Genomic DNA, 22,478 nt, shown 5'->3' with positions numbered 1-22,478 from the left:
GGAGATTTGCTGGAATATTATTGGAGATAAGGGACTTCTGAATGACACTGGGACAATTCAATGTGTTGGGAAACGCATATCTTTCATAAAACATGGAAACATATTGCACTGTCCGGATAGTTGATACTGACTTGGAGTTTTTTTCTCAAAAGAGGGCCATAAATACTCCTTGGACTGAGAGCCAGCCTGCCTTCACCTGACCTGTATGGTACTTGAGGAAGAGTTGTTTGCTAGTTTTGAACTGGATTCACTTTAATTGCTGGGTAATAAAACTGAAAAGCAAAGTCTCGTGGTGTTCTGGAAATCACACGGCAGGGAGAAACTTTAAGTTTTGAAACTGCTGGTTTGAATTGAATTGGGGTGCCATGATGGCACAGCGGTCAGCACTGCTCCCTCACCGTGCCAGGGACCCAGACTCAATTCCACCTTTGGGTGACTGATTGTGTCTGCATGGGTTTCCTCTGGGTTCTCTGGTTTCCTCCCACAGTCCAAAGATGTGCTGGTTAGGTGGATTAGCGATGCTAAATTGCCCCTTAATGTCAGGGGGTTTAACAGGGTATATATGTTGGGTGACAGGAATAGGGCCTGGATGGGATTGTTGTTGGTGCAGGTTCAATGGGCTGAATGGCCTCTTCTGCACTGTAGCCATTCCACGAGTCTCTCTGGGCAAAAAGTTGGAAAATGAAGGCAACGCAACCTGATTCTCTCTCTGCCTTGCCTCAAGTTGTGTCTGGTTCACAACCTGCTGCCAGAGAATCCTCATCTGAGTGTCACCTCTCTGCATTTTGGACCTGCAAGACTGAAACAGGAAGAATTGGTCCATAGAAACACAGAAACATAGAAGATAGGAGCAGGAGGAGGCCATTTGACCTTTCGAGTCTGCTCCGCCATTCATTACAATCATGCTGATCATCCAATTCAATAGCCGAATCCTGCTTTTTCTCCATAACCTTTGATCCCATTCGCCCCAAGTGCTTTATCCAGTTGCCTCTTGAATACATTCAATGTTTTGGCATCAGCTACTTCCTGTGGTAATGAATTCCACAGGCTCACCACACTTTGGGTGAAGAAATGTCTCCTCACCTCCATCCTAAATGATGCACCCTGAATCCTCAGGCTGTGATCCCTGGTTTGGGACTCCCCCACCATTGGGAATATCCTCCCTGCACTTACCCTTTCTAGTCCTGTTAGAATTTTATAAGTCTCTATGAGATCCCCCCTCATTCGTCTGAACTCCAGCGAACTCCATTGGGAATATCCTCCCTGCACTTACCCTTTCTAGTCCTGTTAGAATTTTATACGTCTCTATGAGATCCCCCCTCATTCGTCTGAACTCCAGCGAAAACAATCCTAACCTAGTCAATCTCTTCTCATACATCAGTCCCGCCATCCCCGGAATCAGCCTGGTAAACTTTTGCTGCACTCCCTCGAGAGCAAGAACATCCTTCCTCAGAAAAGGAGACCAAAACTGCACACAATATTCGAGGTGTGGCCTCACCAAGGCCCTGTTTACTTGCAACAATAATGTGGAGATGCCGGCGTTGGACTGGGGTAAACACAATAAGAGTTTTAACGACACCAGGTTAAAGTCCAACATGTTTATTTGGTAGCAAATGCCATTAGCTTTCGGAGCGCTGCTCCTTCGTCAGATGGAGTGGAAATCTGCTCTCAAACAGGGCATACAGAGACACAAAATCAAGTTACAGAATACTGATTAGAATGCGAATCTCTACAGCCAACCAGGTCTTAAAGATACAGACAATGTGAGTGGAGGGAGCATTAAGCACAGGTTAAAGAGATGTGTATTGTCTCCAGACAGGACAACCAGTGAGATTCTGCAAGTCCAGGAGGCAAGCTGTGGGGGTTACTGATAGTGTGACATAAACCCAACATCCCGGTTTAGGCCGTCCTCATGTGTGCGGAACTTGGCTCTCAGTTTCTGCTCAGCGACTCTGCGCTGTCGTGTGTCGTGAAGGCCGCCTTGGAGAATGCTTACCCGAACATCAGAGGCTGAATGCCCGTGACCGCTGAAGTGCTCCCCAACAGGAAGACAACAGTCTTGCCTGGTGATTGTCAAGCGGTGTTCATTCATCCGTTGTCGTAGCGCCTGCATGGTTTCTCCAATGTACCATGCCTCAGGACATCCTTTCCTGCAGCGTATCAGGTAGACAACGTTGGCCAAGTTGCAAGAGTATGTACCGTGTACCTGGTGGATGGTGTTCTCACGTGAGATGATGGCATCCGTGTCGATGATCCGGCACGTCTTGCAGAGGTTGCTGTGGCAGGGTTGTGTGGTGTCATGGTCACTGTTCTCCTGAAGGCTGGGTAGTTTGCTGCGGACAATGATCTGTTTGAGGTTGTGCGGTTGTTTGAAGGCAAGAAGTGGGGGTGTGGGGATGGCCTTGGCGAGATGTTCATCTTCATCAATGACATGTTGAATGCTCCGGAGGAGATGCCGTAGCTTCTCCGCTCCGGGAAAGTACTGGACGACGAAGGGTATTCTGTCCACCGTGTCGCGTGTTTGTCTTCTGAGGAGGTCGGTGCGGTTTTTCGCTGTGGCGCGTCGGAAATGTTGATCAATGAGTCGAGCGCCATATCCTGTTCTTATGAGGGCATCTTTCAGCGTCTGGAGGAGGATCGCAACAGACACCTAAAAGCTAATGGCATTTGCCATCAAATAAACCTGTTGGACCTTCACCTGGTGTTGTTAAAATTCTGACTGTGTTTACCCCTGTCCAACGTCGGCATCTCCACATCATTGTTGCAAGTAAACAAAGACCAAAACTGCACACAATACCCTAGGTGTGGCCTCACCAAGGCCCTGTTTAATTGCAACAACACATCCTTGCCCCTGCACTCAAAACCTCTCGCAGTGAAGGCGAACATGCCATTTGCCTTCTTTACCGCCTGCTGCACCTGCGTGCCTACCTTCAGTGACTGATGCACAAGGACACCCAAGTCCTACTGCACACTCCCTTCTCCCAATTTACACCATTCAGATAGTAATCTGCCTTTTTTTTGCTTCCAAAGTGAATAACCTCACATTTATGCAAATTATACTGCATCGGCCATCAATTTGCCCACTCACTCAACCTGTCCAGATCATTCTGCATCCCGGTCACAGTTCTGCACTGATAGCATCCCTCTCAGTGTGTGAGCGCTGTGCTTTACTGATACTGTCCCTCTCAGTGTGTGAGCTGTGTCCATTACTGATACTGTCCCTCTCAGTGTGTGAGCTGTGTCCTGTTCTGATACTGTCCCTCTCAGTGTGTGAGCTGTGTCCTGTACTGATACTGTCCCTCTCAGTGTGTGAGCTGTGTCCTGTACTTATATTAAACCTTGTACCATTGAAGCAATCACGATAAAAATAGGTCTCAGCTTGCCGAGCCTTGTTTGAGAAGTTAGTGTTTGTTCAGGAAGGAAGTGATTTGAGAAAGTGGACAGTTGATCGAGCAGAGTTAAATTGAAAGGTCAAATGGTGCACAAAGAAACAGTATTTGGTGATTGGATGCTTGGATCAGAGTAGGGAAATTGGAATGTTTGGGAGAAAATCGACGGGAAGAAACAAATAGTGAGAGATCACGGAGATGTGAGGCCAAAGATTAGATTATTGAATCAGGATGAAGAAATGGATCTCGCTGCTTTTCAGAAATGGGCTGTTGATGTCTGGTTGGTGGAATATCAGAAGCAGGTTAGAAAAAAGCAATTAAAGAAACTCACAGTAAAGTTTAAAATACTGTGTGAACAACCGGGTTGTTTATGTTCAGAGATATCCTGATTTGTAAACAAACAACTGTTCCTTTTACTTTATGAATATGTCTCCGTTCTGTGCACAGATCTAAAGGATGTGAAGCAACCTGTGTCCAAGTGGGTGACACGCTGGCACAGTGGTTAGCGCTGCTGCCTCACAGTACCAGGGACGCGGGTTCAATTCCGGCCTTGGCCAACTTTCAGTTTGGATAAGATGCTCTTTCATGAGAATAGGAATATATGCCAAGAAAATTACAGCACAGGAACAGGCCCTTCGGCCCTCCAAGCCTGCACCAACCATGCTGCCTAACTTAACTAAAACCCCCTACTCTTCCGGGAAACATATCCCTCTATTCCCATCCTATTCATGTACTTGTCAAGATGCCCCTTAAAAGTCACTGCCATACCCGCTTCCACTCCCTCCCCCCGGCCACGAATTCCAGGCACCCACTACTCTTTGTTTTTAAAAAAAATCTGCCTTGTACATCTCCTTTAAACTTTGCCCCTCGCACCTTAAACCTGTGCCCCCTAGTAATTGACTCTTCCACCCTGGGAAAAAACTTCTGACTATCCACTCTGTCCGTGCCCCTCATAATCTTGTCGACTTCTATCAGGCCTCCCCTCAACCTCCGTCGCTCCAGTGAGAACAAACCAAATTTCTCCAACCTCTCCCCATAGCTAATGCCCTCCATACCAGGCAACATCCTGGTAAATATTTTCTGTACTCTCTCCAAAGTCTCCACATCCTTCTGGTAGTGTGGCGACCAGAATGGAACACGATATTCCAAGAGCCAATTAAGGTAAGCATGCCATATGCCGCCTTGACTACCTTCTCCACCTGCATTGCCACTTTCAGTGACCTGTGTACCTGTACACCCAGATCCCTTTGCTATCAATACTCTGAAGGGTTCTGCCATTTACTGTATATTTCCTATCTGTATTAGACCTTCCAAAATGCATTGCTTCACATTTGTCTGGATTAAACTTCACCTGCCATCTCTCCACCCAAGTCTCCAACTGATCTACATCTTGCTGCATCCTCTGATGGTCCTCATCGCTGTCCGCAAATCCACCAACCTTTGTGTCGTCCGCAAACTGACTAATCAATCCAGTTACATTTTCCTCCAAATGTGAAACTTGAAGTGATGTGAGAAAGAATTGTGTGGACAGATGTGTGTGTGTAAACTTCCTGTTAGTGAATGAGAAAAGGCTGTGTGAATGCTCTGTGTTGCTGTTCCTTCAGACCAGCTCCAACTCTGTGTTTTCCTCAAAATGGTGAGGTCTAAAGGGGGAGAACAGTTTAAAAGTTTTTAAACTGGGAGCTTGTTGCCGTTACAATGAAACTCTGTTGAAATGGGTGAAACATGTGGGATCTCTAATCCAGATACAAATTCACATCTGTCAGAGTGGGGTCATTTTTTTTAAGCTTTAATGGTGTAATTTCAAATTCAGGAATGAATTGAAGGTGATTGTTCATGGATTATTCTTGTTTTTAAAATCTCCATTTAAAAACAACCCTGGGGAACAATTGGGACTTTATCTTCTAATCCATTTTGCTCCAAGGTTTTTATTCGGAAGTATCCAGTTTGAATTGGTGAATCCACAAGAGATGAAGAAATATCTTTGTTCTGCTGAAACCGCCATTACTCTGAGAACATTGTAACCCAGTCACTTTCTGAAATCGCGGTGACAGTGAATTCCTTCACCAAATGTGTTTTAATTTAGAATTAACCCATTCAGCTCCGAGCAGAATAAACCTTTTCTGTTGTTTTAATAACACACACACACACACACACATACAGGTAACAATTGTGTCCAATACTGCAAAGTGTAACAATATTTCCAACAGTGACAAGAATTCGAAATTTACCGCGATCTGACATTTGGAGTTGCAGATGACAGTTTGATACAAAAGCTCTGATATTTCAATAATGTTTGTTATTTCCCCAGACAGAGTGCTTGGGAATGGGAGATGTGACACAAACACACTCACCAATGAATAACAGACATGAAGAGAAAAAATCAGGAAAGGGCAGAAGATATTGGAATTCATGAGTTCAATACAGATGAGATTCGCACCCGATTTCTCACACATTGCGGCGCGAGGCTGAATAAAATACTTGACTACATTTAAAACCTGTTTTGAACAAAATGAGCGAGCCCGCGGCGCAATCATCTGGGCTCTCGTCTCTGTGGCCTCACGGGAGAGGTTCACTCCAGCGAGAATCACAACAGGGACCAGACCCGATGCCTCGCTCGTGGATCCAGAAGCCATTGAAGCCACCCCGAGAGGTTGGGGGGAGTGCCTTGCGGGCAGTGCCAGCCTGGTATCTTCGAAGTGCGCACCAGGCAGTGGGAGTGGGAAGGGTGTGGAGCCTGATTATTTGGAGGGGGGCTCTACTGGGGTGGGACCAACCTGTGGTGATGGGGGCGGGGCGCTGCACGCTATGCATTTGCAATTTGGGGTGTGGGGGGGCTACTGCCACTGAGTATTTGCCATCAGTGAGAGAAGTAGCGGGGGCTACTGCATTGCGATCGGTGGTGGGATGGACAGGGAAAGTCGGTCCGAATTAGGGGGAGGGGGGTCACGGGGTTCAATCTGTCCCAGAGGCGCGGTTTGGTCTGTCCGGACATGTAGGGTGTCACGGGGTCAATTGGTCCGACCATCAGGGGTTGCATTAGGCCACGGACCGCCGTGGCAGCTGGGGAGTCCGTGTTTCGGCCATGGAGGTCTGGTGAAAGCAGCAGAGGCTGAGTGACAGGTCTCTCTGCAGCTCAGAGCAGAGGGACCTGCAGATGCGCAATGGTGTCCTCTGCTGCTTTCAGGCAGCATTCTGGTTATTTAAGACCTGCCCCCTCCCCCTACAAGGGTGAGAAACAAGTGCATAAGATTGTAGATTTGGATACGCCTGAAACACGGATCAGAAACTCTCCCATTTTCATGCTCTTTCTGGACAGAGAATATTTTTCATAAGATCGCCCTCTAGTGTCTGTGCAGAATAAGCAGCTCAGATCAGAATAGCTCAGAAAGTGCAGCTCCAGATATAGCAATTACTTCCAAACCATCATCACAGTTCCATTTAAACAGAATCACATATGTGGAGCTTGAATCAGTCGGTCGCTGTCACCTTGATGAAATCACATCTTCCCTCATTCTCTCATCCTCTCCCGCTGCTGTTCTTGGGAACTGGTGTTCCTAGATTACAAACCCTGGAATGCACTGGAGGGCACTGGGGATGAGAAAGAAAAACTGAGGCAAAGCCAGCAGAGCTGGAACACACCCAACAAAACCCATCAGACCCCCACAAAAACCAGCAGCAAAATCCATCAGACCCCTCACGCCTAACAATGCAGAAACCTGGAAGAGATACTGAGAGAGGAATACTGGGAAAGGAGAGGGGGCACGACAAAATACTGGCAAGAAAAATCAAGGAACCTCCAAGGATGTTCTTTAAGTACCTGAAGAGAAAAGGATAAGGAAAGAGTAAGGCCTGGTGGACACCAATAAGATAGTCTGTGAGAGAGGAGGGAGAATGTGTTGAGGTTGTGAATAAATACATTGCCACTGTCTTTGGGAAACAGGGAGCAATGCTGACATTGCAGTTAAAGAAGAAGTGTGTGAATTACTGCATCAGATAAACACTGTAAGAGATGATGTATTCAGGGATTTTATAACTTTGAAAGATGGTAAATCACCGGGTTAAAAGAAGCAAAGGAGGGAATTGCAGAGGCTCTGATCATCAGAATCATTCCTCCCGGGCTACAGGAGTGTGGAAGAAGATTAAATGACTGCCAACATTACACCATGGATTGAAAAGAGAAGGGACAATCTGAGTAATTATACACCAGTTAGTGTAACTTCGGCAGTGGGAACATTGTTGGAACCAATTATGAGGAACGGTACAAACCTTCATCGAGAAAGGCACAGATTAGTCGAGGGAAGTTAGCGTGGATTTAAGGGGAGCTCATCTCAAGCTTTCTGACTGAAAATTTGGAAGAGGTGAGAAGGAGGGTTGATGAGGGCAGTGAGGTGGACAAGGTCAACATGCATTTTAATAATGCTTTGGACAAGGTCCCACATGGCAGGCTGGTCAGAAATGTAAAACTCATCGAGATCCAAGAGACATTGACAAATCAGACCCCAAATTAGCTCAGTGGCAGGAAGCAAAGGGGTAAGGGGTTGATTGCGACTAGAATGATGCCCATGATGTGGAGATGCCGGCGTTGGACTGACCATCACTCATCTGACGAAGGAGCAGTTCTCCGAAAGCTCGTGATTCCGAATTGGATTTTAACCTGATGTTGAGAGACTTCTCAGACCTAAACAAGACTTCTTGTTACCAGTGGGGGTTCCACAGGACCCAGCACTCACACCCTCACTTTTTGTAGTTCATGTGAATCATTTAGATTCAAATGCAGCGGGAATGATAAAGAGTTTACAGAGGTACAAATATTATCTGTGTGGGTGTCAGTGAAGAGGAAAGCTTCAGATTGCAGGAAGATAGAGATGGCCTGAGCAGTTGGGAAAAGCATTGGAAAATGGAATTCAATCTGGAGCAGTGAGAGGTGATGGATTTCGGGAGGATGAACAAGGCAAAGGGATTCCCCAGTAAATGGGAGGATAATGAGTAATGTGGAGGATCAGAGGGATCCAGGAGTGCATGTCCACAGATTGGGAAAGTTTTCAGGACAGGTTAATTACATGGTAAAGAAGGTACATAACATGCTTTTCTTTCATCAGTTGAGACAGACAGCAGAATGGTTTTGCTAGAATTGTAACAACACCAGATAGACGACAGCTGAAGCACTGTCTGAAAGGATGGTAGACGCAGAAACTCTCACCACATTGAATCCATTCTTGGACGTCGAGTTGAAGAGCTGTGATCGACAGAGCTACAGATCGAGTACAGGAGGTGATATTAAGCAGGAGAGTTCTTCATGAACAGGAAGGGATATGATGGGCTGAATGGCCTCGCTCTCAATCATAAATATTATTTCCTTCAACATTCCAACCACACACCACCAGCAAATCCCATCAGACCTCCAAACACCAGCTAAACCCAGCAGACCCCAAACACTAGCAAAACCCATCAGACCCAGATTTGTGGCATGGTGGACAGTGAGGAAGGTTATCTCCAATTGCAGCGGGATCTTGATCAATTGGGCCAGTGGGCCGGCGAATGGCAGATGGAGTTTCATTTCGACAAATGCGAGGTAATGCATTTTGGTAGATTGAACCAGGGCAGGAGTTACTCAGTTAATGGTCGGGCGTTGGGGAGAGTTACAGAACAAAGAGATCTCGGAGTGCATGTTCATAACTCCTTGAAAGTGGAGTCACAGGTGGACAGAGTGGTGAAGAAGGCATTCGGCATGCTTGGTTTCATTGGTCAGAACATTGAATACAGGAGTTGGGACGTCTTGTTGAAGTTGTACACGGAATTGGTAAGGCCACACTTGGAATGCTGTGTGCAATTCTGTCGACCCTAATATAGAAAGGATATTATTAAACTAGAAAGAGTGCAGAAAAGATTTACTAGGATGGTACCGGGACTTGATGGATTGAGTTTTGAGGAGAGGCTGAATAGACTGGGACTTTTTCTCTGGAGTGTAGGAGGCTAAGGGGTGACCTTCTAGAGGTCTATAAAATAATGAGGGGCATAGACAAGGTAGATAGTCAATATCTTTTCCCAAAGGTCGGGGAGTCTAAAACTAGAGGGCATAGGTTTAAGGTGAGAGGGGAGAGATGCAAAACTGTCCAGAGGCGCAATTTTTTCACACAGAGGATAGTGAGTGTCTGGAACAAGCTGCCAGAGGTAGTAGTAGAGGCAGGTACAATTTTATCTTTTCAAAAGCATTTAGATAGTTACATGGGTACGATGGGTATAGAGGGATATGGGCCAAATGCGAGCAATTGGGATTAGTTTAGGGGTTTTTAAAAACATATAAGGGCGGCATGGACAAGTTGGGTCGAAGGGCCTGTTTCCATGCTATAAACCTCTATGACTCTATGACCACAAACACCAGCAAAACCCATCAGACCCCCGAAACACCAGCGAAACCCATCAGAGCCCCAAACAGCAGCTAAACCCACAAAAGCCCCTAACACCAGCAACACCCTTCGGAGCCCCAAACACCAGCAAAACCCACAAGAGCCCTAAACACCAGTTAAACCCATCAGAGCCCCAAACACCAGCTAAACCATCAGAGCACCAATCACCAGCTAAACCCATCAGAGCCCCAAACACCAGCAAAACCCATCAGACCTCCAAACACCAGCTAAACCCATCAGAGCCCCAAACACCAACAAAACCCATCAGATCCCCAAACACCAGCGAAACCCATCGGACCCTCAAACACCAGCAAAACCCATTAGAGCCCCAAACACGAGCGAAACCCATCAGAGCCCCAAACACCAGCTGAACCCATCAGAGCCCCAAACACCAGCTCAACCCATCAGAGCCCCAAACACCAGCAAATCCCATCAGACCCCAAACACCAGCAAAACCCATCAGACCCCCAAACACCAGCAAAACCCATCAGACCCCAAGCATCAGCTAACCCATCAGAGCCCCAAACACCAGCTCAATCCATCAGACCTCCAAACACCAGATAACCCAGCAGAAACCCAAACACCAGCTACACCCATCAGAGCCCCAAACACCAGCTAAACCCATCAGACTCCCTGACACCAGTTAAACCCATCAGACCCCCAAACACCAGCAAAACATATCAGAGCCCCAAACACCAGCAAAACCCATCGGAGCCCCAAACACCAGCAAAACCCATCAGACCCCCAAACACCAGCAAAACCCATCAGATCCCCAAACACCAGCTAAACCCATCAGGACCCCAAACACCAGCTAAACCCATCAGAGCCCCAAACACCAGCAAAACCCAATAGAATACAAAACACCAGCGAAACCCATCAGACCACCAATCACCAGCTTAACTCCTAAACTCTACTCCACGCCCCAAACATCCAGCTAATGATCAGACTCATCACAAAACACGACTAAAATAAAAACCTGTGGGAGCGGCACAGCTCAGTGACCAACTTCAGGGAAAAGTCTGGGAGTTACAAATTCCTTCAGGAAATTGAGCAGCTCAGAGGAGGCTGTCCAGGGTGAGATGTTTCCGGATGTCTCGACACCTCAACACCCACAATGTCTCCACCCTCAGACTGTACAGGAACAGCCGTCTCCAGAAGGCCAGTCTCAAAGCTCAGTGTTGGATTGGATGAGCTGCTCTTTAGTGACTATAGAGCGAGAGACAGACACTGAGCTCACAGCCCACCCACCAGATTGTACAGCTAAATCCAGCGGGAATATCCCAGTTAGAAGGATCAGCTCCCAATATTTATCAACACAGTTCATACCTCAGGTACTTGTGGAGGATCTGGATGAGGAATCCCCATCATCAGAAGCTGTTAAAGGAAGAAGAGGTGTTAAAACATTGTTCAACATCAGAGAGACAGAGGCAGAGACTGTGAATATGATAAAGAGAGAATGAGAGAGACAGAGAGACACAGAGAAAGAGGTTCTCACACACCCATACTAACGGCGACACACAGAAGCCCACACACCCACACAGAAACGCACGATGCACGCACACACACACACACAAACTAACGTTGAAACAGAATGAACAATGATGTACACAGTTGCACAGGGACAATGTTTGATGATCAGCTTACTATTTGCAGGATTGTAGTTGCTCTTCCCTCTCCCTGTAAAACATGGAATGCTCAGTGAGTGACGAGACTGAGAGAAAATCAGAGACAGAGGCTGGAACTCTCACTCGCACTGAGCCCCAACAACACAATTCTGAACCCTCACTCCCACCACAACCAGAGACCCTCACTCCCATCCTGACACAAGACCCTCACTCCCACCCTGACCCTGGACCATCACTCCCGTCCTGTCCCTAGACCCTCACTCTTAGCTGAGCCCTCACTGATACCCTGAACTCCTCACCCAATTTGAGGCCCTTCCCACAATTCTCAGACACTCATCCTTTATCATGAGCCCCTTACCATCCCTATCCCAAACCTGCAGCTCTTCCACCCACTCTGTACAACCACCAGCCCCCCATCCCCGCCCCCACACCAATCTGAGATCCACAGCCTGAGCCACCGCCACCCTGGAATACTCTCCCAGAATCCCTGCCCCCAGTGAGCTGTCATCCGGTGGCTCTGACATCCATCGTTATGAAATGATTCGAAAAGCTAGTCATGGCACGAATCAATTCCAGCCTCCCGGACTGCCTGGATCCACTACAGTTCACCCACCGCTCTTTTCCCTCCAATTCCTACCTTTCTTGTTGTAGATGACGACAGCCACAATGATGAGAGCGATGAGCACGAGGACCCCGACCACAATCCCGACAGTAACAGCAACCTGGGAGCGAGACTTTGGTTCTGTTAGAGAGAGAGAATCAGAGAGACTGAGTGAGTCAGGGAGAGAAAAAAGTGAGAATCAGAGAGACAGAATGTGAGAGACTGAGTGAATCAGGGAGAGGGAACAGTGAGACTCAGAGAGAAATAGAATGTGAGCGAGTGGGAGAGAATGAGAGAGAGGATGAGCAACTAAGAGTGAGGAAGAGAGAGAATGAGAGACAGAGAAAGATCAGAGAGACAGAATGAAAGAGTGAATCAGAGTGAAAGAAAGAGAAATGTGAGAGAGAATCAGAGTGAGAGTGAATCAGGAAACACAGGATATACAACATAGAAAATGGCCTTCCGGCCCATCTAGTTGATACTGGTATTTATGTTCCACTTGAGCCTTCTCCCATCATTCCTCATCTAATTCAACCATTTTAACTCTATTCCCCTTTCCCTCATTTGCTTGTCTATCCTCCCCTTAAACTATACTGTTCAGTTCAGCCACCCCCTGTGGCAGCGAGCTCCACATTCTCATCACTCTTTGGGTGAAGAGGTTTCTCATGAATTCCCCATTGGGTTTCTTGTATTGATGGCCACTGGATATGCTCTTCCCACAAGAGGAACACTCTCGATGTGTCTGGCCTATAAAAAAAACTTTCCTAATTTTAAATCCTCGATTCGGTCAACCCTCAGCCTTCTGTTTTCCCGAGAGCAGAGACCCAGCCGGTCAATCCTTTCCTGAGATGTCCACCCACTCATTTCTGGAATCATCTCTGTAAATCTTCTCTACACTCTCTCCCCTGACTCTATATCCTTTTTATGAAATGGTGACCGGAACTGCACACGGTCTTTAAATGTGGTCTAACCAAGGTTTGATACAGGTTTAGCAATAAAGTCACTACTTTACAATTCTATCCCTGGAGAAATCAAACCTGGTTTTCGATTGTATTTTGTTTATTGTCTAACCTGTAACTCTATGTTTACTGATTGGTGTATTTGTACATCAAGATCCCTTTGTTCCTCAACCCTCCCTATTCATCGTTAACTGAAAAATACCTCACGTTTAACTGTGCTGAACTTTATTTACCAACTATTTGTTCAAGTTTATTCATGTCCTATTAATTTATTCCAGTTCTCCTCAAAATCAAATAATTCTCCCAATTTGATGTTATCTGCAAATTAAGAAATGGTATTTTTGATTCCAATATCCAAGTTATGGAGTGTAACTTGTGAACAGCGGTGATCCCAGCACTGATCCTTGTGGAACACTTTCTGTAACTCTGAAACACCCTTTACTCACACTCTCTGTTTTCTGTCCCAAAGTCAGTGAGTGATCCATTCTGTCACTCATCCCCTAACTCCACATGCTTTCACCTTGTCAATCAGTCCATCACGAACCCCCTTTTCTATTACATTAAAAAAATTATATGATATTATATCTATTACATTACCATTGTCTATTCCCTTTGTTACATCCTCAAAAAATCCACTAATTGGAGTAAAACAAGATTTTCCATTTCAAAATCCATGCTGAATATTCATTGTTATAGTATTTGATTCTAGATTTTCATGAATTGTCTCCAATAGAAGGAATTCCATTATTTCTCTGAATACTGATCTTAATCTGACTGAAGCAAACTTCCAGGATGCACTGGGTCCAGTCCTACTGTAATATTTGATGTGATTTATTATTGTCACATGTATTGGTACACAGTGAAAAGCATTGTTTCTTGGATACACCAGGCTCTCTCCATCCTCTGATATTCCACGGTGCCCAACCTCCTGTAATATCCCAGGATACACCAGACCCTGACACACTGCAACATCCCAGGATACACTGGTTTTTGTCCTACGAGAATATCTCAGGATACACCACGGTCTGTACCACTGCAATATCCCAGGGTTCACTGGGATGTGTCCTACGAGAGTATCTCAGGATATACCACGGTCTGTACTACTGCAATATCCCAGGGTTCACTGGGCCCCACCATACTGTAATATCCCAGAATACACCAGGCCCAGACCTACTCTTGTGTCCAATGTTACACCAGGTCCAGTGCGATCCCAATATCCAATGATACGCTGTATCACGTTGCACTGTGGAACCATGATATATAACGCATTGAATAAGATTTATTTCCCTCTCTATATATCCTGGGTTGACAGCTCAGCACTGACCCTCCCTCCTGTGATCCTGGTCTGAGGCTGGGTCCTCTCTAACAGTGAGAAACAGTCTTACCGTAAATCACCACCAGTGTCTCCTTCATCCCGCTGTGTTCCACCCGACAGGAATACTCGGCCTGGTCCTCTGGATCAAACTCGACCCATTTCCGGATCTGGTAGGAGCTGTCGTGATTGGGTAAGATCCCACTGGACAGAGTCTCATCAATCATCACTCCGTTTCTCCACACATTCACCTCGATGGCTTGAGGGTAAAACCCGGTGACGGCACAGGACAGCCGGTTAGAATCACCCAGACGGGTAAAGGACACGACGGGGGCAACTGAGAGAGAAAGAAAGAGGAGTCAGTACAGGAACCTCGAGATAAGAGTCCCGGCATCACCCCCTTCACCGACTCTCACTCCCCCTCACTCACCGACTCTCACTCCCCCCTCACTCACCGACTCTCACCCCCCCCCACTCACCGACTCTCACTCCCCCCTCACTCACCGACTCTCACTCCCCTCACTCACCGACTCTCACTCCCCCCTCACTCACCGACTCTCACTCACCGACTCTCACTCACCGACTCTCACTCCCCCCTCACTCACCGACTCTCACTCCCCCCTCACTCACCGACTCTCACTCCCCCCTCACTCACCGACTCTCACTCCCCCCTCACTCACCGACTCTCACCCCCCCTCACTCACCGACTCTCACTCCCCCCTCACTCACCGACTCTCACTCCCCTCACTCACCGACTCTCACTCCCCCCTCACTCACCGACTCTCACTCCCCCCTCACTCACCGACTCTCACTCCCCGACTCTCACTCCTCCCTCACTCACCGACTCTCACTCCCCCCTCACTCACCGACTCTCACCCCCCCTCACTCACCGACTCTCACTCCCCCCTCACTCACCGACTCTCACTCCCCCCTCACTCACCGACTCTCACTCCCCGACTCTCACTCCCCCCTCACTCACCGACTCTCACTCCCCCCTCACTCACCGACTCTCACTCCCCCCTCACTCACCGACTCTCACTCCCCCCTCACTCACCGACTCTCACTCCCCTCTCACTCACCGACTCTCACTCCCCCCTCACTCACCGACTCTCACTCCCCCCTCACTCACCGACTCTCACTCCCCCCTCACTCACCGACTCTCACTCCCCCCTCACTCACTGACTCTCACTCCCCCCTCACTCACCGACTCTCACTCCCCTCACTCACCGACTCTCACTCCCCCCTCACTCACCGACTCTCGCTCCCTCCCTCCCTCACCGACTCTCACTCCCCCCTCACTCACCGACTCTCACTCCCCCCTCACTCACCGCCTCTCACTCCCCCCCTCACTCACCGACTTTCACTCACCCCTCACTCACCGACTCTCACTCCCCCCCCTCACTCACCAACTCTCACTCCCCCCTCACTCACAGACTCTCAATTCTTTCTGTCCGTACTCCAGGTATTTCCTCAGCCACTCGATACACTCCACCTCCAGGTAATGTTTCCATCGCTGAATGTCGACTGTGCTCCTGTCCAACTTGTTTTTGGTGATCTCTCCCCAGGGCACCGGGGTCACCCACATCATGTGATCCTTGTCGAAGCTGATAAAATCATCTCCGTCCCATCCCCTTTGGTTGAATCCACTCGTGGTCCCATCATCCCTCAGGTCACAGCCAGTCATCAGCTGGTAAACATGGATCCCTAAGGATCAGAAACACAAACAGCCAATCAGAGACAGTCCCAATGGGCGATCCCACCTGCACAGCCACTCAGAACTAGTCTCACTGGACGATCTCATCCTACCAGCCAATCAACATCAAGTACTCTGCCCCCCCCCCCCCCCCTCACACACAGCCAATCAGAGCCAGACCTCCCTGGAAACAATCCCTCCACACATTCACAGCCAATCACATTTCTTGTCACATCTCCAATCGCAGCCAATCAGCCTCTGGCTCCCGGTTCCTGATCCACTCTGGGTTTCTCCTCATTCCCACCTGGATCCAGGGTGCTGGGAGAGTGAGCACTCACCTCCTGTCTGGTTGGTGCGGGTCATGAGCAGTGGAACAGTAAGTTTGGAGTACATCTCCTGCTCCTGTGCGAGATCCTTCTTCCGCTCCCAGGCTGCCCGACCCTCGCTCTCCACCATCCACTGCTCCCGGGGGATCAGCTCCCTCCGATCGCTGTCGTACAAAACAAACTGGACACCGTCCACAGAACCGACAGCCACAAACTCCGGGAAACCCGGGATCGGAGTCATTCCCGTGAAGAAATACCGGAGAGAGTGAGAGCCTGGAATAGAGAGAGAGAGAATTCAGGATAGACACCCTAAAAACACCAACACCCTCACACACACACACACACACACACACACACAGAGATCAGGGCATGAACCCCAAAACACTGATTCCAAACCGAGAGCAAGGCCTCCACCCAGCCTGACATTGCCCCTCTCACACCCCATCACTCAGTGACCCAGGGTTAATGCCCCAGTACCCAGCCTGGCATTGCCCCTCTCACACCCCATCACTCACTGACCCAGGGTTAATGCCCCAGTACCCAGCCTGGCATTGCCCCTCTCACACCCCATCACTCACTGACCCAGGGTTAATGCCCCAGTACCCAGCCTGGCTTTGCCCCTCTCACACCCCATCACTCACTGACCCAGGGTTAATGCCCCAGTACCCAGCCTGGCATTGCCCCTCTCACACCCCATCACTCACCTGCAGACACCTCTCCACACAGAAGGACCAGCTCTATCAGTCCAATCATTGCTGCTTCCCTCATGTTGGGAGAAACATTTGGAGGAAACTCTTTTTCAAACAAAAGGCCATTTTCTCAACTCACTCCTTCTGTCTTTCCCTGTTTACACTGAGCCTCAATCTGATTGGACACAAAATAGGATTTAAACCAATCAGAATAAAGAGATTCAGTGAGTCATCAGTCTCCGGCAGAATAGACACAAACAGGTTGAGAAACTGCCTCAATATTGAGAACTGTCCAATCAGATAAACTCTGGGGGATAAAAACCTCTTTCATTTAACCTCCTTTTATTATTCTGGTGATCGGAACCCTCTCCAACACCAATCTCCCCTTCCTGAGGTGCGGTGTCCAGAACTGAACACAGTTACTCCAGACAGGCTCTGAACAAAGACTCTGTGAAACTGAAGCTTCACTTCCATCACTTTGTCTCCCATCCAGACACAATCAATGTTCCATTAGACAGGTTGGTGAAATGGGCAGACACAGGGCAGCTGATATACAATCCAGTGAAGTATTTGAAGTGATGCAGTTTGAGCAGAAGAATGTACAGAGGTAATGTAAACTGATTGGTACAGTTATAAAGGGATTGCAGGAACAGAGAGACCTGAGTGAGTATGAGGCTGGCAGGAAGGTGTGATGAGACTGTGAAAGAAGCATCTGGACCCCATTGCTTTATAAATAGAGGCACAGAGTACAAAAGCAAGGAGATCACGCTGAACATTGATAAAATATTGATTAGATCCCAGCTGGAGAATTGACCCCACTTCTGGTCATAGTGTTTTAGGAGGAATATCAACGTATTAGAGAGGGTGCAGAGGAGATTTGCTGGAATATTATTGGAGATAAGGGACTTCTGAATGACACTGGGACAATTCAATGTGTTGGGAAACGCATATCTTTCATAAAACATGGAAACATATTGCATTGTCCGGATAGTTGATACTGACTTGGAGTTTTTTTCTCAAAAGAGGGCCATAAATACCCCTTGGACAGGGAGCCAGCCTGCCTTCACCTGACCTGTATGGTACTTGAGGAAGAGTTGTTTGCTAGTTTTGAACTGGATTCACTTTAATTGCTGGGTAATAAAACTGAAAAGCAAAGTCTCGTGGTGTTCTGGAAATCACACGGCAGGGAGAAACTTTAAGTTTTGAAACTGCTGGTTTGAATTGAATTGGGGTGCCATGATGGCACAGTGGTCAGCACTGCTCCCTCACCGTGCCAGGGACCCAGATTCAATTCCACCTTTGGGTGACTGATTGTGTCTGCATGGGTTTCCTCTGGGTTCTCTGGTTTCCTCCCACAGTCCAAAGATGTGCTGGTTAGGTGGATTAGTGATGCTAAATTGCCCCTTAATGTCAGGGGGTTTAACAGGGTATATATGTGAGGTTACAGGAATAGGGCCTGGATGGGATTGTTGTTGGTGCAGGTTCAATGGGCTGAATGGCCTCTTCTGCTCTGTAGGCATTCCATGAGTCTCTTTGGGCAAAAAGTTGGAAAATGAAGGCAACGCAACCTGATTCTCTCTCTGCCTTGCCTCAAGTTGTGTCTGGTTCACAACCTGCTGCCAGAGAATCCTCATCTGAGTGTAACCTGTCTGCATTTTGGACCTGCAAAGCTGAAACAGGAAGAATTGGTCCATAGAAACACAGAAACATAGAAGATAGGAGCAGGAGGAGGCCATTTGACCTTTCGAGTCTGCTCCGCCATTCATTACAATCATGCTGATCATCCAATCCAATAGCCTAATCCTGCTTTTTCTCCATAACCTTTGATCCCATTCGCCAAGTGCTTTATCCAGTTGCGTCTTGAATACATTCAATGTTTTAGCATCAGCTACTTCCTGTGGTAATGAATTCCACAGGCTCACCACACTTTGGGTGAAGAAATGTCTCCTCACCTCAATCCTAAATGGTCCACCCTGAATCCTCAGGCTGTGATCCCTGGTTTGGGACTCCCCCACCATTGGGAATATCCTCCCTGCATTTACCCTTTCTAGTCCTGTTAGAATTTTATAAGTCTCTATGAGATCCCCCCTCATTCGTCTGAACTCCAGCGAAAACAATCCTAACCTAGTCAATCTCTTCTCATACATCAGTCCCGCCATCCCCGGAATCAGCCTGGTAAACTTTTGCTGCACTCCCTCGAGAGCAAGAACATCCTTCCTCAGAAAAGGAGACCAAAACTGCACACAATATTCGAGGTGTGGCCTCACCAAGGCCCTGTTTACTTGCAACAATAATGTGGAGATGCCAGCGTTGGACTGGGGTAAACACAATAAGAGTTTTAACGACACCAGGTTAAAGTCCAACAGGTTTATTTGGTAGCAAATGCCATTAGCTTTCGGAGCGCTGCTCCTTCGTCAGAGTGGAAATCTGCTCTCAAACAGGGCATACAGAGACACAAAATCAAGTTACAGAATACTGATTAGAATGCGAATCTCTACAGCCAACCAGGTCTTAAAGATACAGACAATGTGAGTGGAGGGAGCATTAAGCACAGGTTAAAGACATGTGTATTGTCTCCAGACAGGACAACCAGTGAGATTCTGCAAGTCCAGGAGGCAAGCTGTGGGGGTTACTGATAGTGTGACATAAACCCAACATCCCGGTTTAGGCCGCCCTCATGTGTGCAGAACTTGGCTCTCAGTTTCTGCTCAGCGACTCTGCGCTGTCGTGTGTCGTGAAGGCCGCCTTGGAGAATGCTTACCCGAACATCAGAGGCTGAATGCCCGTGACCGCTCAAGTGCTCCCCCACAGGAAGAGAACAGTCTTGCCTGGTGATTGTCGAGCGGTGTTCATCCATCCGTTGTCGTAGCACCTGCATGGTTTCCCCAATGTACCATGCCTCAGGACATCCTTTCCTGCAGCGTATCAGGTAGACAACGTTGGCCAAGTTGCAAGAGTATGTACCGTGTACCTGGTGGATGGTGTTCTCACGTGAGATGATGGCATCCGTGTCGATGATCCGGCACGTCTTGCAGAGGTTGCTGTGGCAGGGTTGTGTGGTGTCATGGTCACTGTTCTCCTGAAGGCTGGGTAGTTTGCTGCGGACAATGATCTGTTTGAGGTTGCGTGGTTGTTTGAAGGCAAGAAGTGGGGGTGTGGGGATGGCCTTGGCGAGATGTTCATCTTCATCAATGACATGTTGAAGGCTCCGGAGGAGATGCCGTAGCTTCTCCGCTCCGGGAACTACTGGACGACGAAGGGTATTCTGTCCACCGTGTCCCGTGTTTGTCTTCTGAGGAGGTCGGTGCGGTTTTTCGCTGTGGTGCGTCGGAACTGTCGATCAATGAGTCGAGCGCCATATCCTGTTCTTATCAGGGCATCTTTCAGCGTCTGGAGGAGGATCGCAACAGACACCTAAAAGCTGATGGCATTTGCCATTAAATAAACCTGTTGGACCTTCACCTGGTGTTGTTAAAATTCTGACTGTGTTTACCCCAGTCCAACGTCGGCATCTCCACATCATTGTTGCAAGTAAACAAAGACCAAAACTGCACACAATACCCTAGGTGTGGCCTCACCAAGGCCCTGTTTAATTGCAACAACACATCCTTGCCCCTGCACTCAAAACCTCTCGCAGTGAAGGCGAACATGCCATTTGCCTTCTTTACCGCCTGCTGCACCTGCGTGCCTACCTTCAGTGACTGATGCACAAGGACACCCAAATCCTACTGCACACTCCCTTCTCCCAATTTACACCATTCAGATAGTAACCTGCCTTTTTTTTGCTTCCAAAGTGAATAACCTCACATTTATGCAAATTATACTGCATCTGCCATCAATTTGTCCACTCACTCAACCTGTCCAGATCATTCTGCATCCCGGTCACAGTTCTGCACTGATAGCGTCCCTCTCAGTGTGTGAGCACTGTGCTGTACTGATACTGTCCCTCTCAGTGTGTGAGCACTGTGCTGTACTGATACTGTCCCTCTCAGTGTGTGAGCTGTGTCCTGTACTGATACTGTCCCTCTCAGTGTGTGAGCTGTGTCCTGTACTGATACTGTCCCTCTCAGTGTGTGAGCTGTGTCCTGTACAGATACTGTCCCTCTCAGTGTGTGAGCTGTGTCCTGTACTGATACTGTCCCTCTCAGTGTGTGAGCTGTGTCCTGTACTGATACTGTCCCTCTCAGTGTGTGAGCTGTGTCCTGTACTTATATTAAACCTTGTACCATTGAAGCAATCACGATAAAAATAGGTCTCAGCTTGCCGAGCCTTGTTTGAGAAGTTACTGTGTTTGTTCAGGAAGGAAGTGATTTGGGAAAGTGGACAGTTGATCGAGCAGAGTTAAATTGAAAGGTCAAATGGTGCACAAAGAAACAGTATTTGGAGATTTGATGCTTGGATCAGAGTCGGGAGATTGGAATGTTTGGGAGAAAGTCGACAGGAAGGAACAAATAGTGAGAGATCACGGAGATGTGAGGCCAAAGATTAGATTATTGAATCAGATGAAGAAATGGATGTTGCTGCTTTTCAGAAATGGGCTGTTGATGTCTGGTTGGTGGAATATCAGAAGCAGGTTAGAAAAAAGCAATTAAAGAAACTCACAGTAAAGTTTAAAATACTGTGTGAACAACCGGGTTGTTTATGTTCAGAGATATCCTGATTTGCAAACAAACAACTGTTCCTTTTACTTTATGAATATGTCTCCGTTCTGTGCACAGATCTAAAGGATGTGAAGCAACCTGTGTCCAAGTGGGTGACACAGTGGCAGTGGTTAGTGCTGCTGCCTCACAGTACCAGGGACGCGGGTTCAATTCCGGCCTTGGCCAACTGTCAGTTTGGATAAGATGCTCTTTCATGAGAATAGGAATATATGCCAAGAAAATTACAGCACAGGAACAGGCCCTTCGGCCCTCCAAGCCTGCACCAACCATGCTGCCTGACTTAACTAAAACCCCCGACCCTTCCGGGAACCATATCCCTCTATTCCCATCCTATTCATGTACTTGTCAAGACGCCCCTTAAAAGTCACTGCCATACCCGCTTCCACTCCCTCCCCCGGCCACGAATTCCAGGCACCCACTACTCTTTGTTTTAAAAAAAAATCTGCCTCGTACATCTCCTTTAAACCTTGCCCCTCGCACCTTAAACCTGTGCCCCCTAGTAATTGACTCTTCCACCCTGGGAAAAAACTTCTGACTATCCACTCTGTCCGTGCCCCTCATAATCTTGTCGACTTCTATCAGGCCTCCCCTCAACCTCCGTCGCTCCAGTGAGAACAAACCAAGTTTCTCCAACCTCTCCCCATAGCTAATGCCCTCCATACCAGGCAACATCCTGGTAAATATTTTCTGTACTCTCTCCAAAGTCTCCACATCCTTCTGGTAGTGTGGCGACCAGAATGGAACACGATATTCCAAGAGCCAATTAAGGTAAGCATGCCATATGCCGCCTTGACTACCTTCTCCACCTGCATT

General features: G+C 47.8%; 1 protein-coding gene across 2 annotated transcripts; it reads right to left on the bottom strand.

Annotated features, from left to right (window-relative positions):
* Positions 1-5,173: 5,173 nt before the first annotated feature.
* Positions 5,174-17,191, bottom strand: LOC144496929 (class I histocompatibility antigen, F10 alpha chain-like). 2 transcript variants are annotated; one of them, XR_013498472.1, is made up of 9 exons: positions 17,020-17,191; positions 16,328-16,588; positions 15,728-16,000; positions 14,370-14,633; positions 12,062-12,166; positions 11,444-11,476; positions 11,126-11,173; positions 6,582-6,980; positions 5,175-6,501 (listed from the first exon to the last, which is right to left on the bottom strand). XR_013498472.1 is itself a non-coding variant. In XM_078217550.1 (8 exons), exons 1-7 carry the CDS (start codon positions 17,081-17,083, stop codon positions 11,127-11,129), a joined length of 1,047 nt encoding a protein of 348 aa, XP_078073676.1. In that variant the 5' UTR covers positions 17,084-17,191; the 3' UTR covers positions 5,174-6,980; position 11,126. The 2 variants fall into 2 exon arrangements, 1 of the variants encoding a protein (XP_078073676.1); XM_078217550.1 differs by having other exon boundaries at positions 5,174-6,980.
* Positions 17,192-22,478: the final 5,287 nt, after the last annotated feature.

Source organism: Mustelus asterias, chromosome 8 (assembly GCF_964213995.1).
Source record: "Mustelus asterias chromosome 8, sMusAst1.hap1.1, whole genome shotgun sequence".
In the NCBI taxonomy this organism is placed as follows: domain Eukaryota; kingdom Metazoa; phylum Chordata; class Chondrichthyes; order Carcharhiniformes; family Triakidae; genus Mustelus; species Mustelus asterias.
This window is presented reverse-complemented; position numbering and strand designations above follow the sequence as displayed.

Bases quoted from the DNA above. Each gene is read 5' to 3' on its own strand.
- LOC144496929 (XM_078217550.1), bottom strand. From the start codon at position 17,083: ATGAGGGAAGCAGCAATGATTGGACTGATAGAGCTGGTCCTTCTGTGT. The intron at 16,589-17,019 runs GTGAGTGATGGG...TCTCTATTCCAG, and splicing joins GTGTGGAGAGGTGTCTGCAG to GCTCTCACTCTCTCCGGTAT. The intron at 12,167-14,369 runs GTAAGACTGTTT...TCTCTCTAACAG, and splicing joins GACACTGGTGGTGATTTACG to AACCAAAGTCTCGCTCCCAG.